General features: G+C 49.9%; 11 protein-coding genes across 11 annotated transcripts, besides 19 other annotated features; all 11 read left to right on the top strand.

Annotated features, from left to right (window-relative positions):
• Positions 1 to 1,437, top strand: Tc00.1047053510759.200 (hypothetical protein, conserved; the record flags this gene model as incomplete). The annotated part of the gene is made up of 1 exon (XM_812149.1): positions 1 to 1,437. A coding segment is annotated over one exon (1,437 nt), but the record flags the coding sequence as incomplete, so codon positions are not given.
• Positions 1 to 2,596: a sequence feature (areas merged during assembly that could not be assigned to a particular haplotype. This can correspond to areas where the two haplotypes were merged or to regions with more than two copies in the genome that were merged during assembly.).
• Positions 1,951 to 1,986: a sequence feature (AT_rich).
• Positions 2,116 to 2,200: a sequence feature (A-rich).
• Tc00.1047053510759.190 (hypothetical protein, conserved) lies at positions 2,313 to 4,658 on the top strand (the record flags this gene model as incomplete). Its single annotated transcript, XM_812148.1, has 1 exon — positions 2,313 to 4,658. The coding sequence occupies one exon, from the start codon at positions 2,313 to 2,315 to the stop codon at positions 4,656 to 4,658; it is 2,346 nt and encodes a 781-aa protein (XP_817241.1).
• Positions 2,597 to 2,700: a sequence feature (areas merged during assembly that could not be assigned to a particular haplotype. This can correspond to areas where the two haplotypes were merged or to regions with more than two copies in the genome that were merged during assembly.).
• Positions 2,701 to 3,589: a sequence feature (haploid, Esmeraldo-like haplotype).
• Positions 3,590 to 24,439: part of a sequence feature (heterozygous, Esmeraldo-like haplotype) that runs on past the window's edge.
• Positions 5,056 to 5,084: a microsatellite.
• Positions 5,260 to 7,533, top strand: Tc00.1047053510759.180 (hypothetical protein, conserved; the record flags this gene model as incomplete). Its single annotated transcript, XM_812147.1, has 1 exon — positions 5,260 to 7,533. One exon carries the CDS (start codon positions 5,260 to 5,262, stop codon positions 7,531 to 7,533), a length of 2,274 nt encoding a protein of 757 aa, XP_817240.1.
• Positions 5,441 to 5,461: a microsatellite.
• Positions 7,911 to 7,936: a sequence feature (AT_rich).
• Positions 7,939 to 7,974: a microsatellite.
• On the top strand, positions 8,190 to 9,830 carry Tc00.1047053510759.170 (hypothetical protein, conserved; the record flags this gene model as incomplete). The annotated part of the gene is made up of 1 exon (XM_812146.1): positions 8,190 to 9,830. One exon carries the CDS (start codon positions 8,190 to 8,192, stop codon positions 9,828 to 9,830), a length of 1,641 nt encoding a protein of 546 aa, XP_817239.1.
• Positions 10,186 to 11,514, top strand: Tc00.1047053510759.160 (metacaspase 5, putative; the record flags this gene model as incomplete). Its single annotated transcript, XM_812145.1, has 1 exon — positions 10,186 to 11,514. The coding sequence occupies one exon, from the start codon at positions 10,186 to 10,188 to the stop codon at positions 11,512 to 11,514; it is 1,329 nt and encodes a 442-aa protein (XP_817238.1).
• Positions 11,614 to 11,640: a microsatellite.
• Tc00.1047053510759.150 (hypothetical protein, conserved) lies at positions 12,218 to 13,360 on the top strand (the record flags this gene model as incomplete). The annotated part of the gene is made up of 1 exon (XM_812144.1): positions 12,218 to 13,360. The coding sequence occupies one exon, from the start codon at positions 12,218 to 12,220 to the stop codon at positions 13,358 to 13,360; it is 1,143 nt and encodes a 380-aa protein (XP_817237.1).
• Positions 13,839 to 13,910: a sequence feature (A-rich).
• Positions 13,991 to 17,896, top strand: Tc00.1047053510759.140 (hypothetical protein, conserved; the record flags this gene model as incomplete). Its single annotated transcript, XM_812143.1, has 1 exon — positions 13,991 to 17,896. One exon carries the CDS (start codon positions 13,991 to 13,993, stop codon positions 17,894 to 17,896), a length of 3,906 nt encoding a protein of 1,301 aa, XP_817236.1.
• Positions 18,042 to 18,066: a microsatellite.
• Positions 18,201 to 18,223: a sequence feature (AT_rich).
• Positions 18,331 to 18,358: a microsatellite.
• Tc00.1047053510759.134 (chaperone DnaJ protein, putative) lies at positions 18,404 to 19,363 on the top strand (the record flags this gene model as incomplete). The annotated part of the gene is made up of 1 exon (XM_812152.1): positions 18,404 to 19,363. One exon carries the CDS (start codon positions 18,404 to 18,406, stop codon positions 19,361 to 19,363), a length of 960 nt encoding a protein of 319 aa, XP_817245.1.
• Positions 19,417 to 19,437: a microsatellite.
• Positions 19,445 to 19,488: a microsatellite.
• On the top strand, positions 19,566 to 21,485 carry Tc00.1047053510759.130 (hypothetical protein, conserved; the record flags this gene model as incomplete). The annotated part of the gene is made up of 1 exon (XM_812142.1): positions 19,566 to 21,485. One exon carries the CDS (start codon positions 19,566 to 19,568, stop codon positions 21,483 to 21,485), a length of 1,920 nt encoding a protein of 639 aa, XP_817235.1.
• Positions 20,589 to 20,638: a microsatellite.
• Positions 21,896 to 22,789, top strand: Tc00.1047053510759.120 (reiske iron-sulfur protein precursor, putative; the record flags this gene model as incomplete). The annotated part of the gene is made up of 1 exon (XM_812141.1): positions 21,896 to 22,789. The coding sequence occupies one exon, from the start codon at positions 21,896 to 21,898 to the stop codon at positions 22,787 to 22,789; it is 894 nt and encodes a 297-aa protein (XP_817234.1).
• Positions 23,216 to 23,299: a sequence feature (T-rich).
• On the top strand, positions 23,733 to 24,392 carry Tc00.1047053510759.114 (hypothetical protein, conserved; the record flags this gene model as incomplete). The annotated part of the gene is made up of 1 exon (XM_812151.1): positions 23,733 to 24,392. The coding sequence occupies one exon, from the start codon at positions 23,733 to 23,735 to the stop codon at positions 24,390 to 24,392; it is 660 nt and encodes a 219-aa protein (XP_817244.1).

The raw sequence follows: 24,439 nt of genomic DNA, 5'->3' as shown, positions 1-24,439 counted from the left end.
CCACCTGTTCTTTCCGTCACTGGAGACTCTCGTCTTTCTTCTGAAGTTGCCTCGGATGCAAATGTCGCGGTGCACGAGGACCGCGGGGCTAACAATGCGGCGGACAGCGTGAGTAGGGTCTCCGTGATTTCACCCACGCAGGAAGATTCAAAGGAGATTATCACCCTGCGTGTTCTTGGCCATATTGAGAAAATTGTTGATCGCCCCGAAAATGCAAAAATACTGCTCCCATTCCCCTGGTTGATTTGGCTGTGGGGCGCTGTGGGGCCTGTGCTTGACCCCGCGAGCAATAGTAGCACCGAACCATTATCCAAAATGTCAAAGAAGCACATGGTCGCAATTCAGCAACAATTTCGGAACATCGTGCGTCGGTTGGCAATTCTAGATGTGATTTGCAACACCAAGGCCGGGATTGTGCGTACCTTGCGACAGACGGAGCAGCCGCCCTTCCTCATACGCCTTGTGCTAGAAGAGATTGTCGCGCATTTTACGAAATTTCGATGTGAGATCAGCAGTCGAAGCGATGCGACCAACATAATCAAGAATTTGGATTTTCTCTTCCACGGCATCGAGGACTTATTGCGCCCCTTCCCACTGCCGTTGGGGCTGGAGATTGTGAACGCCATAAGTGCCATTGCCGTCAACAACAACTCGTGGGTCCGCACAAAAATGAAGAACTCAAGTCGTCTATTTGAAACGCGAAAGAACCTGAGTTTAGCGCTTCTAATATCGACCAAAAAGTTTTCCAAGCTGGAGTCCCCGGTGCTTACTCAGCTGCTGGGAGCCAATGGTTATGAACCCAATACTATACGGGTGTTGCTGCGTAGATTGATAGCTGCCACGTCCATTTGTGATGTTGACGAGGTTGAGCAATTGCTTGCATTGACACGCCAGTTTCTTAGTGGCGATCCGAATCACTGTCAGGCCATTCTCTCTATTATTGGCATGGAATACCGCAGTTTTGCGGAGTTATTATGTGGAAATTCGAGTAGTAGAAAAGTCAATTCTTCGGCTTGCCCCGAGCGTAGTTTACCGGGCTCTACAGCGTCGTCTATCCGTACCGAAGAGCAGGTCACAGTCGACGAGTTGCCTGCGGCGGAGGTTATCCGTTGGAGCCTGGAGGACAAAGTCCGGTGGGAGACTGTCAGGCAACGTGTGTATGCAGCCACCAACTCTTTGGGCACTGTGCATGGTAGGGGTGGCTCGGAGGACGTGACGGTGAGTCCGCTACCAAGGTCGAAGCGGATAGAAGAGCGCCAGCAGAGTATTCAACACAAAGTTGCCGCCGAGGTGTATCGCATCAAACGGGAAGTGAACTACTACCTGAATATGAATGGTAGCAGTGTTGCTTCTCATCTCCCCAACAACAGCTTTATGAAGACTTCAACGCCTGTGGATTCAGCAATGACAGAAATTCAGCGAAATATTTCTTTTTGAGGCGCCTCCAGGCGGAAAATCACGGATTGGCACGTGCGTTTTTAGAAAATCTAACGACTTTTTGGACACATTTTTGGTGCAATTTTTTGTTTTTTCTTTTGTTGTTGCGAGTCTGCGGGAGGAATGATGTACGGCCTTGCGTGTGCCCTGTGAAATAAGCATGGCAGCACCCTTCTTTCAATTTCATCGTTGCGTATTTTTTTTTGTTGCAATGGTCATGTTGCGGAGGCCCACACAACCTTTCCCTGCCGCTGCACGGGAGGCGGGCGAATTGCGCCTTCAGCACCTCCGCTCCTTTGATTTGCACTTGGTGGTGGCAGCTAATGAAAATTCGGTGTGGACGCTCCATTGCGTATTGAATATAAGGGTTGTGTACGTGTTTATATGAACGCATGGCCATGAGAGCAGCTCGACAAAAACAAATTGTGGTCTTCTTTTACCCTCCCCTCATCTTTATTGAGGGGAAACCAAGGCGCAGACTATTCTTCGTTTTAGGGGAATCAAGCACTAAAGTTATATATTACTTTTCTTTTTTTTTAAATTTTTTTTGTGAGTTATTGTTGTGCAAATGGAGAAGAAATATGCGCAAGAACACGTGTATTTTGCATATTGTAATTTGGATGCGTTGTTCAAATGGGTTTGAGTGTTGAATATTTCTGGATGGACTGTGCGAATTACTTGTTTTTATTTCTTTTTTTGCCCTGTTTTTCTATTTTTTATTTTTATTTTTTTTTGTTTCCTCTGCTATTTTTCCTGTTTTATTAGGCCGCGTTTCTTCCTGGACCCAGATATTGGTAGTAGGTTGGTGTTTGTGTGTATGGTGGGAGGGGGAAGGAAGGAGTGAGCAAACACCAACAAAAAACAGCAAGGGAGGCATGCCATTTGTACTCCAGGAGAGAGAGTTGCTGTTTATTTTGGTTGGCACTCTGGCAACTCTGGCACTCGTGGTCCTCATTCAGGCTTTTACCCATGTAGTCTGTCGGGTTGGTGCGAAGCTGAGCTGCATCCAATGGCATTACATGGGCTTTCTGTGCCTTACTATTTTCTTGATTGTCTCCCTGCATACGGGGCTGACCCTCTATATTCTTACCGTGGCGGTGGGAGTTGCTGTGGTTAATGGCGCCTCGTCATGGAGGAGAGGATTTGCGGCATTTTTGTTGTGTTTTGCCTTCATGGGCATGTGCGTGCCGCAATTCAGTGGACACGTGCACCTGGAGATCCCATCGGACTCCGCGACTTGGGTTTCACGGTACTACGGACAGGTGGCGGTGTGGCCTTCCCACGGAAACGCCGGACCTCATCATCTCTTTGTTGTATATGATGGAGTGAGCATAACGCAGGTGCCATGCAAAAAGCAAAATACGGAACTGACGGTTTATGAGGTTAAAAATGGTTTAAAAAGTCTGAAAAAGTCTTTTGTCTCTCTTGGAGACCATACACGCATCTACGCCTTGGAAGGCTGCGTGGAGAATGTTTCAGTTGTTAGGCGGACGATGCATTATATCACTTTGCTTGGGTCGGATGGACGGATGGAGGGCATCACAATACGATGCAAAATACCCACGCATGTCGGAAGCAATGTGGATGACTTTAGTGTTCGTTGCCTAAACTTGGCGTCGGATGTTCTTCTTGTGAATGTAGATCTTGAGCTGTATGACGGCAACGGTCGTCTTATGTCCTCAGGACGTATTCATCGTGCCGATGGTTGTATGGATTTCCTTGGGCAGTTGCGTCAGATAAATTGGTTTTTTTCCAGTGATACTGAATCCCTCTTAATGTGCTTTCCAAAACTGGGCGGACACGACATGTTGCGACTACTGGGAGACCGTAGTGTTGCTCCGCCCTTTTTGAAAGGACAGGTGCCGTATTCTCTTAGATGGCTCTGGCAAATGCCTAAGGTTCTTCAGAGCATGCATGGACACTTGGCCTATGTTGTGGAGTATGTCTTGATTCCCAGCAGTGTAGTATTGGGTGCTAAGCTTTCAGACCTATTTGTCGCTGCCCGAAGTGCATTTTTTTGCGCCGTAAAGAAAGCAACTCCGTATTTTATGGCCAGGCTAAAGGATTTGGAAGTCCTGACGACCGGAGTTTACTGTTCCGCAAGAAATTCCTCTCATGTATCTTTCTGCGAAGTGTCCAACCAGAAATATGCCGAAGATGGACGGTATTTGTTGGGTGCTCGAATTGGGGGCGGTTCCTACAAATTTTTTCTTTGGGCATTAGATGCGTTGGATTTTGTGCCTGGTCTGTGGGAGGCGTACAATTGGGCCCTGCAGATGGAGTGGCGGCTCACGGTGCACTGCGTAAAGGGTCTGGGGACGGGTGCTATTTTACTATATAGGGAGGCTGCCCAACCTGTTTGGCGCATCATGAATTATGCGGCGCGTTCCTTCGCCACCCTTGTGGGTGACCTGGCTCCATTGCTCTCGGATTTGCTCCATCTCTCGGATTTCAAGAGTTTCCTTCGAAAAAGTGTGCTATTTTTATGGCATTTGGAACTTCATTTGCTCGCTGCGGAGTCAAAGTTGATTTGGCAGCTGCTTTGTTACTTTGTTACGTGTATGAATATGCCCTTGGGACTTGGGTTCAATATGGCCCGTGATGCACTTGGCTGGGTGCGGTACGCGTTGGGGCTTTACACCACCACGACGCTCTCTGCTCATGTCTTTGTTGCAGTGATCCAGACAGCCTTCATTTTGATTGCCTTGCGTAATGAACTACGCAACATCGCCACACGTGAACGTGAGAAATATCCTTCCTTTGTGCGGCGGTATACCGGTGGGGGTTTTGTGATTATGTTGCTGGCCTTTACAAGAGTGCATTCGATGCTCACAATTCGATACGTTGGGGCACACTTCATGGTGCTGCTCATGCTCATTGGACTCTCCACGCTTCCTTTCTTTGTCAAGCCGTACAATCTGGCCCTGTGTGTGGGCTTTCCATGCGTTTCCTCGCACACGTGTCTGGCGTTTTTTAGAAAAAATCCGGAGCGGAAGCATGTGATTTCTCTATCGGTAGTCAAGGGACTGTTTGTCATTGTGATTGATCGTACAATAGGCAAATTTGTCGCGCAAATCCTGCGGGAGATGTTTTTTTTTTCCATTGGTGCGTTACTCCTCCTTGGCTTTTTTTCAGCATGGCAAAGGGGGATTCACATTCGCCTCGCAAAATTGTGCCGGCGTTTACGGTCCGACGATACGAGACGTGACGGTCGCCTCTGAGATCTCGGACGCCCCGCAGCGGGCCGGTGGGATGCGTGGATTGCTGGGAACAGAGAAGCCTCGTACAGCCAAAACACTCGGATTGTTGGCGGGTCCTCTTTCGGTGTATTTTAATCAAAAAATCCAAAAAAAAAAAAAAAAAGGAGTCGGTCGAAGAGCGTGGAGGAATGAATTAATTAACGGCGAGAGAAAGAAATGGACGGAGAGGACTGGGCTGTGGAGGGGGAAGCTTCAGTCAAGTGCTTTTTTTTTTTTGCTACGCGAGGGGCGGGGGTTGGAAGGCTCTTTTTTTCTGCCTCTTTTTATGTTGTTGTTGTTTGCATGTTTTTCTCTTTTGGTCTGCGGTGTCTTCCGTGTCGTTGCCACAGAAACGCACACACGATCGTCGATTCGCAAATTTTTTTTTTTCTTTCCTTTTTTTTTTTTGTGTGTGTGCGAACCTCCTGCGCATTTGGCACCGCCTGGTGGGGTCTTCTGCTTCCTCGCTTTGGTTCCCGGCGGGACGAGGGCCAACTGCATTAAAAAAAAAAAAAAAACGGAGGCAAAAGGGGTGTTGGAGAGGAGGAGGAGGGAAAATCAAGCAAGCAAAAAAAGAAAAATAATGAGGTCGACTGCATCGGAGTTTCCGCCCACGCTCGTCGCTGCCGTGCGATCCGGGTTTGATGCGTTCGTCCAGCTGCAGCGTGTCCGCCTTGGCAAGTGCACGGATGAACTTCCCAGGTCGCTTGCGGAGGGATTTGGGTCGTGTGAGCCTGTTGCCACCCCCGCACCCATCACCAACACTGCTGCTGCTGCTGCTGCTGTATGCACCGTCAATGGTAGTTATAATCATCATAATGATAAGAGCACGACGGCATTCCCGCAAACGTTATGTGGGTGGTCGGATTTGCTTCTTTCGCGACTGAAGGCGATTAACGATGTGTCAGTGGTGGACCCGACAGCAGAGGTGGTGTGGGAGCTGGTCTCTGTCGTCATTGCCATTCTGGAGAATGGCGGTGATGACGCAGTCATTGCGAGTGGACCGTATTTGGAGTGGTATCGCAGCCGTTTTGTGAGCATGGACGCCATTTATGGGCTGCGAAGCACGCTGAATGCGGTGCCTCCCCGAGCAACTCTTTCGTCCGCGGCGGAAGAAGATCTTTTTGAGGGGCTTCTAGGGCCCTACATGATATCCATCCAGCGGGCCTTTCTTGCCGGCCTATTTCCTGTTGCAGCGGAACTTATCAGCTCTCTCGTGGACTACCTGCGTTCTTGTGAGATAGACCCTTTTGACGCGGAGGACGAGAGCGCATTGGCCGACGTGATTCGTCTCTTCCTGGAGACGCCAAGAAACAGCACAGAACACAGAGAATGGACGGCTACAGCGAACCTTCTTATCGTCGATTGTAAACGCGTCTTTACAAGAGCAGGTGATGAATCTAATTTGATTGTCCAGGCGGCACAACAACTAAAGTCTTTGTGTTTGGACCTTCTTTTAATGGTGAGTGGTGACGCGGCACTGATTTTGGACACATGCCATTTGCTAGAGCTAGATGTCATGGATTACGTCGCTGCGGTATGCGCCGTCTGCAAGCCGTATATGGCTCTTCGCCAGTTGCACCACCTATATCAAAGTGCATGGGATACGTGGGGAGGCTCTGTGAAAGGGCCATGGTACGTTGGTGTCGTTGAGCGGCTATTGGCTAGCCGGTGTATGGCAGATGTGGTTTGCGCCATGGAACTTGTTGGGCGAGCCGTGCGTTGCAACGAGTACTTGCCAAAACTGCCGAGCGAAGACAGTAACGTTGTTTCCTCTCCACCGGCTAACAGTGTGGAAGAGGAGGACGATGTTTCAGGTGTAGAGATTACGAGCGAAGCACCTGCTGACCCAAAACTACTCCGACGCTTTGCCCTGCTCTTTATGGCTGCTCATTTGGCCGACATTTGTGCACCCCCACTTGGCGCGCCTGTGAGCAAAATAGAAGTTACTTTTGTCCGGAATGAACTTGTGGAGGACTTTGTTGCCTTATTTCGGCACCATCCACTGCTCTGGCGCACGGCAGCCATGTACGTGGTGTACTCGCCTCTTATGAATCCCGCCATTTTGTACCGCATCGTGACAGAGCGGGCTGGAAATGCAGTGAGTGATCGCTACACTTTTTTGGCGTGCCACACTTTTATCTGCTCCTCTTGGGAGGAGACGAGCGCCTTTCAGGTGGCACTACGCCGCCTGCTGCGCGAGAAGTACCCTTTGAGCGAGACATTAGATAAGTGGATTGCCTCAGTTGACTACTATAGACGCAAAGCGGTCGAGGTACTACATGAGAAAATCATCAATGAACGATGGGCCTGTGGTGAAACGGCCCCTGCTGTGTGGTTGGCCGTCGAGTGCCAGCAATCCAAGTCACTGCAGATACGTTTTGAAAGGATCCTGCGGTCACCGGGGGCCCTAGAGAGTGTGGAGGTCTATGTTGTGGGCCAGGCAGTAAATAACAACTTTATTTCGGTTGACACGAGCTCCAACCTTCGAATGCTAAATGTTCTGCGTGTTTGTGCTGCCGTGTCCGAGTACCGAAGGGCTATCGGTAGCTTGCAGGGGCTTGACGGGCAAAAAGACCCGGTGCGCAGCCCCGACACCATTCACTGGGTGCTGCGCGCTGCGGAGAAGGCTCTTCGTTGCACTGCGTCGTTCAGGATGCATCCGACCACGGTGTTGGCCCTCGTGGAGCAGACGGTAGATGTTGCGCTCCGTCTTCCAGAAGAGCAGCGTCCGAGAAATTTCATTCCTCTTCTCTCTCACGCGCTGGAGCTGGTGTTGGCGTATCACTCCGAAAAGCGTTCCCAACACGCAGCACATGCGTCTGCCATTCGGGAAAAGATCATGAGGCTGTTGTAGGATGACGGGCGAGTTTCAATGGAAAAGCAAAGCAAAAGAAAAACCCTGCTCTGCACACTGTTGGGCGTTTTTGAGGAAAAAATTATGGGATTTCTCTCGTTCTCTATACATTTATGTATTTTTTTTTCTCTTTGTGTCTGTGAGTGTGGCGCCGGTGTGTATCCTTGCTGAGGGGCGAGAGGTGCAGGGAAGAGGCAGGAGGGGCGAGTGGAGGAGAGGGGCGGTTTAATAAAACTGGCCGTAAGGGACAGATAGATGAAATTAACGCCGTTTGGGCTCGAGGGAGCAGCTGAAAAGAGAGACACCGCAACACAAGAGCACCCTCGGAGAGATTGGAGGGTGGGAAATAATTCTCTGCTTCATTCTGCGGCTGGTAGAAATTATTATTATTATTATTTTTAATGCTTTTTTTCCTTTCTTTCTTTCTTTTTTTTTTTTTTTACAAATTCACGTAGGCTCGTGACGTGTGGCCCCCGCCTCTTCAACACCACTTGTTTTTTATTTTTATTTTTACCAGGGGGTTGGTAGGGACTGGGAGTGTGCGTGCGTGCAGCGAAAGGAAAGAAGAGAATAACAACACGATCGGTGCGTGAGTGGGAAGTACGTAGTAAAATCCCGCCCAGGACTTTATTTATTTATTTTTCCTGGCCGGCCAAATGAAGGAACGCAGTGCCGAGCTGCGATTCCACCCCGCCATGCTGGCGATGCTGATGGTGATGGTTATGATTGGCTTCGCGCTGGGCTACCATCATGGCGTGAAGGCGTGGGAAAAGGATTTTGTGAACAAATACGAGCAAAGCCATGGGCGCGAGCTGCATGCTGGTTCCATGCTTGGGGTTTGTAGCGACGAGCTTTTTCTTCTTAGCACCAATGTTTCGTCGAAGAACCAAACCATCCATGCCGTACAGAACGAGAATGCAGGAATTGAGCAGGAAATGAAGAAACTTTCGCAGGAGTTCAAGTCTGTCACGGATCTGGTGGATAAGTGCCGGGCTGAGATCACCATCATCGGCGAAGAGGGAAGCAGGAAGGATGGGGATCCCCACTTGGAGTTGAAGGCGATAGAAAACGAGCTACGCGTTCTGAGGGAGCTGCTGAGCAACCTGACGGAGGGTGAGGGGATGCACAGAGTACATATTCATGGGTTACTGGGATCCATGCGGGAAAAGCACAAACACTTCTGCGGCAGGCTCCCAGGATGCACGTTGCTCTCCGATGAATCCATCTTGCGGCGATGGAAAGAATTCCTTTACAATTCTTCCCAAAGAAGGATGCTGAAGGAGGCAGATCGCATGCGGAGGATGAAGTGGAGGTATGACAAGCAGACCCCGCAAGAAAGGGAATCCATCTACTTCTCGGAGAGGGAAGAAGGGGGAAAGGCTCCCACGTATTTTGGCCGCACTGGCAACTCCTCACTGCTGTTGGCTCAGGGTCAAATGTCTCAGGTGGTTGTGTCCACCGCCCTGGAACGCGTGCTGCTTCTTCAGCGGTTCGCTCTCTGCGCCTACCGCACAAATAACCCTAACATCACTTTCCCCTCCATCTTCCAATGGAGCGCGAGCTCTGAAAACACCGTTGCCGATCTGCGTGACTTGGTAGAAACGCCGCTTGTCACTTTCTGTATGGATTGCGCGGAGGTGGAAATCACGAGTGACATTGCGCAGTTGTGTTTAAAGGCCCCAGAGGGCGAAAACGGATACGGTAAACGCGAATTTTGGGCCATGCGATCCATGCTGCTTCCACACTCGGGCGTGGTCCATGATGCAAAGAACTTCTACACAGCACACGCACTCACAAACCGAAAAGTGTTGGCTGTTGTGGCGCATAATTCAGTAGGTGACTGTCTTGCACACTTCGATGATCCACGCGGGGACCACTTTTTGTACCTATTGGCCAATTTCCCGGAGGGAAGGACACGTTTTGAGAATCATGTGAGTAACAACACTCTACATCAATGCTCTCCAACGGCGGCGCAGTTGGCAAAGCGCATCACACAAGTCTTGGAAGAGGGAAAATTGGATGGCGTCAATTCAAGCTTTGACGCCGTGTACGTGAGCGTGTCTAGTGAGATATGGAAGGAGTTACGGGGTCTTGAGAAGAAACCCCCGTGGTGGGGAATGGCGTTGTTCCGCCAGGGTGAAATTGCCAGCGCCCACGATGAGTTAGTGGATTTGACTGTCATTGGAAGAGCGCATGGGATTCTTGTGAGTCCGTTCCTCGCTCCCAGTCAGTACGTTCTGGAGAGTTTCTTGCTCTCGCATGGGCTGCAGCCCATGGGCCGCGTGTGGTTCTTTTAGTGTACGTGCTTGTGAATCAGTTATGAGTGCCGGTCTCTAATGGAGGATCGGCGATACGTTCGCAGAATTTCTGCTTAAAGGGTCTGCCGCGATTACGCTTGGGCGAGCGAGATGATGGGAATGAACCACGCACACAAAGGAAAAACAGCAGGAAATGCCACTCCTCTCTTTTACGGTCATTGTATTTTTCTCTTTTTTTTTTTTTTATCGCTTGGGATGAAATGGTTTGTCGAGTAAAGGTCTTTGTAGAGTAATTCGTAGTAAATAACACCTTTGCGAACACACTCATAAACACGCATTGAAAACAAGCAGAGGGGAGAGTAGTATATAATTAAACAACAAAAAGTCCAACAAAATGGACCTGCTTCTTGGCGTCCTTTCAAGTGGCATATTACAGAACGCCTTGCCGTTTGTTGCTGGTGTTGGAAGGGTAAAACGGCCAAAGCGCGTCAAACTCGAGGAGGCGTTTCGCGAGGCACACTTGTGCCGTCCGGTCATTCCTTACAGGGCCCCCACGCCGTACACTGGCGGTCGCGTGAAGGCGCTGTTTGTAGGCATCAACTACACAGGAACACGAAATAAGCTCAGTGGGTGTGTTAACGATGTCCGACAAATGCTTGGAACGCTGCAGCGGATCCAGTTTCCCATTTCGGAGTGTTGTATTCTGGTGGATGACATGCGGTTTCCTAACTTTACGGCTTTGCCAACCCGTGAAAATATTATTAAGCACATGGCATGGTTGGTGCACGATGTTCGACCAGGGGATGTGCTGTTTTTTCACTACTCTGGGCATGGGACAGAGACCAAGGCGGAGCGCGACTCGGAGGAGTTGTACGACCAATGTCTTGTGCCGCTCGACTACCAGGTGCAGGGCGCCATATTGGATGATGACTTGTTTGAGTTGCTTGTCAAAGGGCTTCCAGCCGGGGTACGTATGACGGCTGTCTTTGACTGTTGTCACTCCGCCTCGCTGTTGGATCTTCCATTCGCCTTTGTGGGAAACAATAACTTTTACTCGGGGGGGAGGCACGAAATGCGGAAGGTGCGGGCCAACAATTTTTCCATGGGCGATGTGGTGGTTTTTAGCGGGTGCGATGACTCTGGGACGAGCGCAGATGTGTCAAATGTGTCTTCGTTTGGATCTGGCCTTGTGGCTTCCGGCGGCGCTGCAACACAGGCTCTCACCTGGGCGTTGGTGAACACATCCCAACTTAGCTACGCGGATATCTTTATCCGGACAAGAGAGATATTGCGTCAGAAGGGGTACAAACAGGTACCTCAGCTCTCTAGCTCAAAACCGGTGGATTTGTATAAGCCATTCTCTCTGTTTGGCCCAATTACAGTAAACACCAGTCTCATTCATTATGTGCCACAACAATACCTACAGCCATGGGGGCCGCCACAACCGTACTACCCTCCACCGCAGCCTCAGCAGCCGTATTACCCTCCGCCGCAGCCTCAGCAGCCGTATTACCCTTCATCGCAGCTTCCAACGCAGTACAATAATTTGGCGCCTACGGCTGGAATCCCTCTCATGACGTCGTCAAGTGAAGTGCCTCCAGGGCAATACCCACAAGCTCTTTCTGGAGATCAGAACGGTGGAGTGCCTCCACAGTATCCATCAGATCAATCTACATATTATTCTTCTGCGCAGTACCTCAGTGGAGTAGGAAAGCCCCTGTGAGTTTTATTTCTTAAAAGAGTATTTGGGGCCTTTTGCAAAAGAGAAAAAAAGAAGAAATAACGTGAAACTGAAAGCACGAATAACAAATAACAATCAGGCTATATATATATATATATATATATATATGGAATTAAATGTGCGTGTGTGTTTTGTTGTGGTCTTCGATTTTTTGTTTTGGCAGCGTGTGGTGGGCGGGGAGGAGAGGCAATTTTTTGGCCTGGTGACCACACCCGCGTGCTTTTTTTCTCACCTTTGCTTCTTTTTTTTTTTTTTTTGTTCAGGTGCTCAAAGGATGCTGCGATCATCTTTTTTTTCCTTTTTTGATTTCAGTCGCAGTTGTTGCATCCAATGGGACACGCGGACAACAACTGTTCTTTCATGTGCGAGCGAATTGCCCGTCTCTTTCCCGAATTTTGTGGGCGTTGCTGCGGGTGGACTGAGGGAATTGTGCATCTTTTTTTTGTGTTTGCCCGTCATACCCTTCTGAGACGAATATTTTTATTTTTTCCTCCCAACGAAAGGCAAATGGAAAGAAGAAATTTTTTCTTTTTTTGGGGTGGGTGGGTGGGGGGTTGGGCGGTGTGTGTCTTTTTAATTCTTCTTGCTGGCTTATTCCATTTTTTTTTTTGTTCTTTGCTTGGCTCCTGCGTGGCAGTCAAGGAATAACGATCACGAGAGGGTGGTAGGGAGCCGTGAGTCAATCATGTGGCTCCGTCGTCTGCCCCCCACACACTCGGGAGCCGCGTGCTCGGTGACGGTGCTTGCCAGGTGGTGCAGCACGCAGTCGGGCCGAGGGCCGGAAGGAAAAGAGAGCTCCTCGAAGGAGACGACGACGACGGAGGGCAAAAGCGGAGGTCTTTCCCTCACGAATACGAATAGCAGCGTGGAGAAAAAGGGTGGATTTCTGCAACCATCGGATGATGTTGTGCTGGAGTACGCTCGACACGCACTGGAGCGTGAAGGACGTGACAAAAGGCCCGAGGCAGTCATATGGCAATGGGATACGACGTATTCGCCGATTTTATCAAAGGGAAAGCAAAATTTCTACGATTACACGGACGACATTCCAAAGCATGTAAAGCCATTTTGGCATCATGAGTACTACCAACAGCGTGAGTACTTTCGATTGCAGCGAGAGAAGCGTCCACTGAGGGAGCAGTTGAAAACCTGGGGTATTGTCGTGGCTTGTTTGTCTGTCGCAGGGGCGGCGCTCACGCTTATCCGCGTGTGGGTTGAGCAACCGAGAGAGATTCGTGAACTACGGGAAGAACTGCTCCAACAAACCTACGGTAAAGTATTGGAGCTTGCCGCAGGGCATGGCCAGAACATTGGAGCCTACCCGTATGCTGTGCACGAGGTTATTATGTGTGATTCCAACGCACAACAGCTTCAAGCCTTGCGATACCGCCTTCCACGTACGTCCTATCCCAAGTATGATGTGCGCCGCGTACGGTCGGAGAATCTGGACATTTTTGCCGATGGAGAGTTTGACTGTGTGGTGGATATGTTTGGACTTTGTCATCTCCATGATCCTGTTAAGGCGCTTCGGCAAATGCAGCGCGTTGTAAAACCAAGCGGTCTCATTCTGCTTCTCGAGCACGGCAGCAGTCCATACCCTCCCGTGAATTGGTTTTTGAGCTACTTTGAACAGCGGCACAAGGTGAACACGCATGGGTGCAAGTGGAATTTGCCGATTCGGGAGTTTTTGAGGGAGTCACGCCTGGAGGTGAAGGAGCTTCGAAACATGCATTATGGAACGACTTACTACGTCGTGGCGTACCCGGAGGTATTAGAGGCCTTTAAGGATCGCGGTGCTGCTTCGGCGTCTGCGCTGGCTACTGCGTAATTCACTTAAAAGTCCCATTATTGTGACGACAATATTCTTCTTTCTGCGTGTGTGTGTGTGGAGCTTGAGGAGTGGTACACCAGCCACGTTGTCGTCCGCTTTTTTTTTCTCATCGTTTCCAATCTATTTTTTTATTGTTTTTCTTTCGGGCGGAAGGGTTGGGAGGGGGTTCCCTCCTCCTTCCGAGCGGAAGCAACAAAAACACGTCGCCCAATGCGCCGTTGACAAGAACGTGGTGCCACCGACTTTCTTTTCCCCCACTCTCCCGTTTTGCCTTTTTTTTTTTTTTTTTAAGATGTATGGGGGTGGTGGTGTAGTTGCAGCGGAAAAAGAGGAGAAACGAAAAAAAAGAGGGGAGGGAGGTGGAGAGGCACATTTTCTTGTTCCGCCCTGAGAGTGGAGGGCATGAGAAGCAAAGCAGAAAAATAAGGAACTCGATGATAGTTACACCAGCACGTGAAGTGTGGGGTGCTTTTGGTTTTTTTTTTTTTTCCCTTTATTTCTACGCTCTTTTTATTTTTTTAAACTCTTGTTTTTTTTTTTTTTTTTTGTTGTTGTTGTTGGTGAAGGCTGCTGGCAATAAGGAGGGGAAGAAGACGAAAAGCGGCAGTGCTGGCCGGGAAGCTCTGAATGCAGGAGTGCTACAATCCGCACCACAGAATTCTTCCGGTGGGCAGTGGCGAATCAGCAGGGGCATTTGTTCCTCGTTGGACGCTGTGCGTTACGTGTCTTCTGAATCACTTTGAGAGGCTCCCCACGAATGCTGCCGTTCAGGCGCTTCAGGACACTGAGTTTCTGTTGCAGCAAAGTTTTTCCCCTCTTTTCCCTAACCAATGTGTGGGGATTGGAGGCGAAAAACCGTCAGGTGCTTCTGCAACGCCAAGCGTCTCACCGGAGTCACTATGGGAATCATTCATGTCCTTTCAGGATGTGCTTGCGCAGCTGGCAGAAATGTTGTGTGCCTCGTCCTCGTTGCATCTTCAGACACAGCTTTACAGGGCAAGTTTGACGCTGCTTAGTCTTTTTTTCACGCTGTTGAGGGAGGCTGAGAGACAAATTTCGAAGATGAACGGAACGGCGTACACCCTGGAAGGAGATAATTTGGGATTGGGGGATCGTGGCACTGGGAAAGGTGGGGCTTCCATTTCTCTTGTGACCCTTCCAGGTCTTGCACGTCGCATGTGCGATGCGGTGCGCATGGGGCTTTCAAAAGAGGGGGACTCCCCCGCGGGCCTCCTTCTCTTGACAGATTTGGCTGAAATGAGCCCCACCTTCCTGCGGGTTCTTTCTGAGTACTGCGTGCCCTCCGTCTGCGCCATCCTGACCTCCCTCAGTAATGCGTACAGGGTGGAGTTGACGCTCTATCTGCTTCACCAGGTCTTTGAGAAATGCGCAAGTCATCCGACATGGCTGGAGAGCTTGTCGGTCGTGCTCTCTGGAGACATGATCTGCGATGCACTGGGTGATTCTTTTTTGGATTTTTTGGCAGGGATATTGGACACCTTTAGGGACGATGAACCGGTTGTTGTGAACGCGCTTTCCCTTGCAAGATTCCTTGTGACCTACGAGACCACAAGGACGGCGCTCCTGTTCTCCAAACTAAACAACACAACCAGAGCCGGTAAAGGTGACTTTGCGCCAATAGTACCGTTGAGACTTCTCCGTCATTTAACTTTGCTGTTACTGGACCTTGATGCTGACATCATTGTGGCTGCGTCTGAGACTATGCGGGAAATTATCGTTGCAACGCAGCCGTCGGGAGGAGAGTGCACCAACATCGCGGATTACGTCATTGAGTCGCTTAGAACAGCATCGGTGTATTCTGCGATGGTGCTGGTGTCTTTGTTAAATGCACTCCCAACCGAAGTGGTACCGGCGGGACCCGTTCTCCGTGTCATTTTTGAACTTGCAGGCAACAACGAAACCGCCTTTGAGGAGGCAGTTCGAGGACCACATTTCTTGGCCTCTGTCAAAGGTCATCTCAGCAATATCAATTATGTGGCCCAAAGTATCGTGCACACTGCGGAGTGTGGAGGCCGCACCTCTCTTCACTGCTTTTTGCTTCAAATTCGCGCATTGGAGGCCGCTTGTGGCGGAATAAACGCAGGGACATGCACCATCATCCCGGAGACGGTTTCTGTTATTGCGAGTACATTGCTGCAACTTGTAACGAAGGAACGTGGTCCTACACTCACTGAAGATGAGTTAACCGATGGCCAATGGCTATTTAATAATCGTTTTTTCACTCTCGCCAACGAGACGCTTTGGGATCTTATTTTTGGAGTGGCGTTTTTGCTTCCTGCCGTTCAGGGGGGTTTTCTTCCTCTTGCCACTGAGATCATTGCCGAGGCTTTGCGTCGATTTTCGGAATTTGACCTTGTCTCCCTTGACGGTCGGTCGCTTCTATTTGACGGGCCCACCGGGAACGTCTTGTTGGTTCTCAGCGCCGCCGTGCTGGAGCACATGAGCGCTGACGGGGATGAAGGAAACACGGCCGACAGACTTGTTAAGCGGCAGGTGCGCCAACTTTTTGAAAAGGATTTTCTTACTTTTTTGCTTCGCGTCTCGGGGGACTCTTTCTCGCATCGGGGACGTATTTTGTATCATTTTATGCGTCTTGTGGAGTCAAACCGTAATGGGAGGAGCGCGGACCTGCCGGCTGCAACTGTTTTGGACGGTTCCTCGTCGCCGAGGGCGCTGTTCGAGAAGTCGTTTCGCCACCATCCTCACTGGGCGGCCTCTCTTCTCTTGGCACTTGCAATGGCTGGCTGCCCCCAGCCGGTGGAAGTTCAGGAGCTGGAAGAATTTTTATTTAAACAAATTTCCATGCTTCCCTGGTTTTTGCGGGATGCAAAGCGGGCATTAACAGCGGACGGCGCCGAAGATCTCTCTAGTACTCCTATGGGGAATGAAGATTGCGCCATTGCTGCTCTCGCAGCACTGAAGGCCAGTGCAGCCTATCACAAATGGAGGGGTGAATTACCCCACCGAGAATTTTTTCACGTGGACCCTGTATGGGCAACAGGCCGAGTGTGTGATGTGCCGGAGGAGCTTTCTTTTATCTTCTTTCAGCTGTTTCGCTCGGAGGAGAGATCGTGGCTGGAGGCTTTGAAGTCGTGTAGCTGGGGAACGGGTCTGCTAGCCGTCTTGGTCTCGTCCACCATCATGCACGTGAAATGCGATTTCCCCAAGGAGAGTGTGAAGGAGGCATATGATTATCTCTTTTCAGATGGAGCTTCACAGAACAGTGATGTAGAAATGGCTCTCTGTCGTCTTGTGGTGACACTTGCCCCTAAGTGTCATCTTTTTCTTTTACAGCTCTTTGGGATTGTGCGTCGGTCGGTTGCCGATAACCTTTCTCTTGGCTGCCGTGTTATTTGTTTCTTGTGTCAATGCGTTTCCCTGGCTGTGGGCGAGGAGGTGCCCAACTCGACGGCCTTCATTCGTACACTACTCGAACAACACGTAACGCCTTGCCTGCTGTTTAGAGAAAACCCTGCTCTTACAGGATATGTGGCACGTCTCGTCGTGCTGACTCTCGCCCGGATTCCAGTGGCCATGGCGAGTTCTTGCGATCATACCCTTTTTAGGTGGTCCATGCAACACGTAACACACCCAAAGGCACAAGTGTACACATGGCATGTTGTGTTTCTTTTGCTGGAGCGTGTGCATGGAAACGAGTTTGCATTACGGTATGAGTCTGAACTCGAGATGAAGCTGCGAGCCGATGGGGGAGAGAAGCTTCCTCCATGTTTTGCGGCCGCTCTAGCAACAGTCAAGTGGATGGTGTGTGGTGCGATGCGACGACGCGGAGCTTGCCGTATGAACCCCATTGTTTCAATGCCCTTGAAGGAATGGTCACAGAACCTGTCTCAACACGTGCTGCTGCGGGCTTTTATTATATCAACAGTCGAACGAGAGACAAGGGGGGCTTTTCCAGATGCCAGTCTTCTAAATATATCTCCCATGCTTCTCTCTTGGGCAAACGAAATGTTTGCTCGGCGATACGCCACAGTGGCTACGGCGCGTGTGTTCTACACATTAGTGAAAAATTCTCCGAAACTTGGGGCCTCATTGGAGGCTCTAGGGTTGTTCCTGCAAATGACGAATGAAACCGAGACGGGTGCCTCTCCCACTGCTGAATCTTCACAACTTTCTCTGATAGAGCAGCGGGCGTGGGTGTTTGCCGCCTTGGTTTTGTCCTGGCCTCCGTGGGGCGTGTCGGCTGGGTTGAGGGAGGCGGTGGACGCATTTCTCACAACTCTGGAGATGCCCCCGCGTGCGTGCAAAGGGGAAAAGCGACCACGCGAGCAGGAGGTGGATATTTTTGACACGCAGGAGGCCGGAGTCCGCCGTGCGATGGAGGCACTTGTGGAGGCGTGTGAGTGTCGGTCTGAAGATCATGGGACATTTCCACTGAACCGCCCGAAAGACTTTTTTCTTCTCAGACACGCCGCCCAACCAGATGCTAATGTCACACACGAGGTCATGTTTAAAGCAGTTCACGAAGGATGTGAGCTGTTTATTCCCTCCTAACAATAATAATGATACCGATGATGATGGTTTTAACCTGCTTTTGTCTTTACGGATGGTGGTGGGTCGGAACCACTTTCAACAGAGTTCTTTTAGTTCCCGTTCTTTTTCTTCTTTGACCTTTTTTGGATTTGTTTGATTTGGGGTGGTGTGTGTGTGTGTGTGTGTGTGTGACAGAAGAGGGAGAGAGAGTTTGCTTTTTTTTTTTTTTTTTTTGCGGCGTAAGGACGCCCGCGGTGTTGCGTGCAGCGGATAACTTTCCTGTGGGGATGCACCATTTCCAGACGCGGATGGAGCGAAGCGCGGCAAAAATTTTATTTTATTTTTTATCTCGCTGCTTTTCTTTATTTTGGCTTTGGTTTCTAATGCGGATGCCGTGCAGCCTGTTGCTTGCGCCCACCCGTAGGCGCTGAATCTTAGGCGGGGGCACGCGAAGCAAAAAAAAAAAAAAAAAAAAAGAAAAAAGCAAATTGAGCGAAAAGCCATACACACCGCACACATACAGTGCCCATGGAGAGCTCCCGCATTGACTGGATTATTGCCAATGAGAGGAATTACTACGGTATTTTAGGCATACCACGGGATGCGGATGAGAGGGACGTTCGTCGCAGCTACCTTACACTAGCCCTCCAACTCCATCCGGACAAAAACATCAATAACAAAAGGGCGGGGGAGGCATTTCGTGCAGTGGGCAAGGCATACGCCGTACTGAAGGATAAGAGGATGCGTATGATTTACGATGAGGGAGGCGTTGATAGAGTTTATGGGCTTGACGCGGAGGATCTGTCAATTAAAAACCTCATGGCTGCACTATCCAAACTTGTGGCTGCAAAAGTGCTTTGCATTGTGGCACGCAGAGCACATGCTGTCGAAATATTGAGGCAGAGGCATGGTTGGGTGGACGCATTCACTTCTTGGGGTCCGGCGGACGATTTCGCATGTCTCCAGAAATCGCCTCGAGAAGCGGCCAGGCGCATTGTACGGAAGGTGTTTATTTCTGTTTTTATGTTTTTTCTTTGCGTTTCAGTCGGCCATACTTTTCTTCAATTTATTAGGAGGACGCCCAATGAAGGGTCGAGTGAAGGACCGTACCGTCGGCTGTCACGGTATAACTCCAACGACACGGGCGCCACGTTCACGATTCGTGTGTTACGTGGTGGAAATATGACGGACACTGTCATTTGGAGACCTTCCAGCATCAGTGAAAATGACGCCAGAGCGCTGGTGCTTCAGTGGATACATGAGATGTGCCCTACAGAAAAGCTCTTGTCATGGGCGTCGCGAGAGCGCTATAATCGCACTGCCACTCTTCGTGTTGGTCGGAAGTTGAGGGCGGCACCGAGTCCAAACCGTGCCTCAAGGCGGAAATGGGCTCCCAAAGGCTGGAAAGTAAAATTTCAAGAGTTTTTTCCCGTCAACTCTGCTGAGGATTTATATGTGCCTTTACCTCTGTGTGAAGGCGCGGGTTAAATCCCATTCGCCCAGGGAGTTGCAGATGTCTTTTTTTTGTTTTTTAAAGTTCTTTCTTCTTCTTCTTCTTCTTCCCACCATTGTGTGCGTGTGCATGTGTGTGTATATGTGTATGAGTTTGTGTGGCTCTGCGTGTCTTTTTTTATTTTTCTCTTCTTCTCAACGCAACGAAAAGAGAGGAATAAAAAGAGAAGAAGCCGGGATGGACGGTAGAGTGAAGGACCTTCTTAGAAAATCATGCTGTGCGGGAGCCCCATGGGAGGTCGCCGTGCAAGTCGTTTCTTCGCTTTTTCAATCCAACAACGGCAGTCACCATGACGTGTCCCTCATTTACGCGGTGGTGGGGGAATGCATGCGCCTTTGTATTCTGCACCGAAAAACAGCGGATGCTGTTCGTATATACGAGTTATTTAGCCGCTCTGGATACGTGCTAGGCCAGAGCCGTCACGCTCGGCTGCGTTCTCTCCCCGTGCTATTGAGTGTCGAGTCATTACGGGGGCTGTCTGCTGATGAGCTTGCTTTGGTGGCACTGCGCCAACACCCGCATCGTGTTCATCAAAGCAGAATTGTGGCACAAATGATAGCGGCTGAGGATGCAGACCCGGATGATGTGCGCAACACACCGGTGATGACAGAGAGGCCTTTGGCGTCAAAAGCACCACCCTTTCGCGATGGTGTACAGACTTTCGTCAATATGGACGGAGGGTTCGCGGAGACATTTAACGTCCCGTTTTTGGAGGTGACTGAAATGACGGAGGCCGAGCAGTTTCGTATTCTTCTTCAACAGAACATGCAACTCCTGCGCGAGACCCGGTACTTTCAGCAAAGGCTGGGGCTCCACTATCTTCTTTCGCAGATGCGCAACGTCGTAGACAACAAGCGCCTTTCTTCACAGGTAGAAATGGTCCCACTTGTGCATGTAGGTCGCGCGGTATTGGAACACCCCTTTATTTTCGCAAAGCCATCTACCGAAACCGCACGTCAGCAACTTCTTTTCGAGGAGTTTGGTAGCCTGCCAGTCCACAAGGGCCTGAGCGAGGTACAACAGGCGAAATTGATGGCACTTGAGACCACTGTGGAGCCTCTCAGGCCGTTATGTAGGGAGCCGTTGAAGTTTATGGACTCATTAGCCTCTTCGTGGGATGCCTTGTTTGTGCGGCGGGCTGCCCTCACTTTGGTATTGCCAAGCGAGGCTCATGATGTTCTCCCGCGCAGTAGGACCAGGGGTCGTGGTGGTGGCAGTATTAGTGCTAGTGGTGGTGGCGGGAATTGTGGGAGGGGCGAGCGACATTTGGAAAACAGCTTAACCGCATCAACGTGGACGGATGCATCCAGTGAGCTTTTTGGTGGCGTAGAGGTCCGTGATGCGGGGTCACGTGTGGAGCTACTTATCAACCGCCGGCTTTACCATAACATTGTTGTCCCTGACACAACGTTTCTCCTTCAAAACACGAATCAGCTATTACAGCTCGCAAGACATCGGGAGGTGGTGATTCCCCACTCCGTCTTTTTGGATTTGGTGAATTCTGCGTTGGATGATCAGGGCCCACGTCGTTTTCACTCTCGCCGTGTATTGCTCTTGTTGATGCATGCAACAACAACCAATAAAACGGTAATTGACGCTCATGGCTCACTGGATTCATACTCTGTACACATGAAGCGAAGTCAAGGTGGTGTTACACTTTTAGGACTTCAAGATGAAGTGGTTCTTCTTGAGAATAGTCACGAGAGATTTTTTCTGGCCGATGCCCTTGCCGGACAGGAGCAGGAGGGGCCCAGCATCGGTAGATCCAGCCTCGCCAGTGTACTGGTAGCAAAGCAGTTAGGAAAGATGGTGTCTTCAACGCCCGGTTACGTGACGTGTAGGGATGCTTCAACAAATGCAAGCGAAGTCGACCATCTTGTGGCGGGTGTCATTGCGTCCATGAAGGATGAGAGTGAAACACAGGGTGATCATGGGGCACTTGTCTGCATTCGTGGAAAGCCAGCGCCTTTGTTTAAATCTCGTTCTCGTTTGTTCTGGGCGCGTACGCCTGTGGTGCTGGCAACCACAAGTGACGTCACCCGAAGGGTCGCTTTTATGGTTGGTCTTCCGATGTTTCCCCCGGTGAGTGCTGTTTAGCCGCGGTGCGTCGTATCGGTAGAGGTTTTCATTTGGGGAGGTCTCGAGGGGAATAATGTCAGGCATTTATTTATTTACTTTTTTTACATGTGTATTATCGTCATCATTTTTTTTTTCTTTTTGCATTTTATTTTTTTTTCCGTTTGTGGGTATAAGTATGATTTCCACCTCCTTTTTGTACCTCTGTATGCATGGTACGTGCATGCTTCTGTGTCTCCGTGTGGCGGAAAAGGGTTGTGTGTGGCGCGTGTGTTCTTCCAAGGATGGACTGGATGCTCATTCCTCCCTTGCTTTTCGTTGTTGTTCTTTTGGTTTTTACCTGTTGAAGGGGTAGATATATTTGTCTGGGTATATCTAGGCATCTTGCTTCTTCTCGGCGCAACTCAAGACCTCCTCCCTGCCAGCCACACATGTTTCGTCGCTCGTGTATCTCGGCTGTCCGTAGAACACGGCTTAATCATGTTTCATTGGTGTTTAAGCAACTTGAGGGTTCCAATCCGTTGACTGTGAAGGACAAACCCGTGAACTCGTGGTCAGACGAGTTCCTGAAGCCACCCGTCTCGAAGGAAATGATGAATAAGCACGGAAAGTACGCGAAATACTCGGATCCCGCACTTTGCACCGTAGATACCTCCTCGGAGGTGGTGCTTAACACATACCCTGACGGTGCACCACAAGGTCGAATTGAGACCACGGCAGGTGTTGCCCTAAAGGATTATGATGCCTCCATGTGGGATGAGGAATTTTTTCGCAAGTATATTCTAAAACCAAAGCTGCCAGAAGAACTGGAAGACCGTGCGCGTGTGACGGATTACGCACTGAATTCAGCTCTCTTGGGTTTTGTGATCCTTATGGCGCGCTATGCCGTGCTACCACTCTGGTACGTTGGTCAGCCGGCCATGTCTATGGTCGGCCAGATGAACATTGAGGCGGAGGTGGGAGAGCTAGAGGATCGCCAGTGCAAAACCATTGTGTGGCGTGGGCGGCCAGTTTTTGTCTACAAGCGCAGTGCCCGTCAGATGAAGGAGTTGCAGGAGACACCACTGAGCGCCCTGAAGCACCCAGAGACGGACGAGGCCCGCTTCCCCGATCACCGCGAAAAGGCTGTCGTCATTGCCATTTGCACACATTTGGGATGCATTCCCATTCCAAACGAGGGGCTTTACAATGGTTTCTTTTGTCCGTGCCACGGCAGTCACTACGATGCCTCTGGCCGAACTCGTCAAGGCCCGGCGCCGCTGAACCTGGAGGTTCCGCCCTACAAATGGATTGACGACAACACCATTTATATTGGAAAACTGTAATATTGCAGGTGAAAGGGGCATCAGGAAGAGGGGAAGGGTTAGGAATTTGACATACATATCTATATCTATATATATGTAGTTATTTCTTTTTCCTATTTTCTTCCCGGATTCTGCGTGGGAAAGGGGAGGAGCACTCGTGGCATACTTGCGGCGATCTGTCAATGTTGTTACTTAGCTAGGGATTCCGCAGGGTGGGTCACGACTTAGGGAGTGGCGATGGGTCGGGGAGGAAGCGGGAGAGTGTGATGTAAGATGAAAAAGATAATTGGAATAGGGCGAGAAATTGGAAAGAGAATAGGGGGTGGGGAGAGACACGCATCAGGCGGCAGTGAGGGGAACAAATCCTGAAGAGAGAGATGGGGGAAAAAAAAAAAAAAAGGAGGGAGCAAGCAATGAATGGAGAGGGACAGCAGGATAGAAGGGAGGAAAAAAAAAGAGGAAACACACAAAAAAAAGAAAAGTAAAAAAAAAAAAAAAAATAACAACAATAAAAAGAAAAGCGAAGAAAAATTATTTTAAACAAAGGGGCGCCAAACAGTAATAAAAGCTGCAGCGAGAATTCTTTTCTCTTCCTCACTCTTGTCATTCTTTTTGTTCTTCCTGCCGCATCCGAGAATAGCAACCGAAGAAGTCGTTGAGGAGAGTGGGAGGGTTTGTGGGTGCCGCTTGTTTGTTTTGCTTCTTTGCTCGCTGTGGTGTCTCCAAAAAAAAAAAAAAAATCTCATTTCTCTCACCCTTTTGAATTTTTTTTTTTCTTTTTTTATTTGTGTTTCTCACAAGTTTCCGCGGCCCGTTAGGCTTTTTTTTGTGAGGGCCGGGACTCATCCTACACACCGAGTCCCTTGGCTTAACCACACAGCCACTTTGGATTTGCCTTTTGGCTCCGTGCGGTTTCTCTGTGTTGTTTGAACGTTGTATATATACATATATACATATTAGGTTGATGCCCTCCCTTTTGGGTGCAAAACGCGCACGAGAGGAGTTATCTGCGTGCGAAAGATCAGTGGCGTATCGCGTTTCCACTCCGCTGCGGTGCGGATTGTCATTTTTAGCGGAGGGAGAAGTGGTGAAGGGAGCTGCTTTTCTTTTGGTGGGTGGACATTCTTTGTGTTCCAGGGTAGACAAAGGGTCATCCCCATTCTCATCTGCCTCTGTTCGGTCAAGGCGCTCCGTCCTTAATCACGCGGAGAGCCGTTTGGTTGCTCACAGACACGGCGTCTGTCGGCAGCCGACAGTTAGCGACTGTTCAGGGGGGGACAGAACGCCTTTATTCTCGCCTCGCCAGGTTCAAATGGATGTCACGAGGGGCGACACAGGTAGGCATTATCGTTTTACCTTCTTTGTGCCGGCCCCGGATCTTTTTTGCGGTGGTGAGAAAGACAAGGCGACGGGCGCAGTAAAATACCGCAATGCTGTTGTACGTGAATTACTGAACCAAGTAAGCGTGGAGGCAGCGCTGACAGCTGATCGTGAATGGGATGTTGTTTTCCATGGGAAAAATGTCTTATTTGAATCCGGAGCGGAGTCGCTTATGTCGGCGTTGCTTTCAGATTCCTGTCAGCGGATTCCCCTTGCCCTTTTTTACGGACTGGAAACGGAATGAGCCTCTGTGTCTTATTTAAAGGTGCTGAAACGGGAGTGTGGTTTGCC

The sequence above is a fragment of the Trypanosoma cruzi genome, genomic scaffold (assembly GCF_000209065.1).
Source record: "Trypanosoma cruzi strain CL Brener 1047053516851 genomic scaffold, whole genome shotgun sequence".
Classification (NCBI taxonomy): domain Eukaryota; phylum Euglenozoa; class Kinetoplastea; order Trypanosomatida; family Trypanosomatidae; genus Trypanosoma; species Trypanosoma cruzi.
The sequence above is the reverse complement of the archived record's forward strand: the minus strand, read 5'-3'. Positions and strand labels throughout refer to the sequence as shown.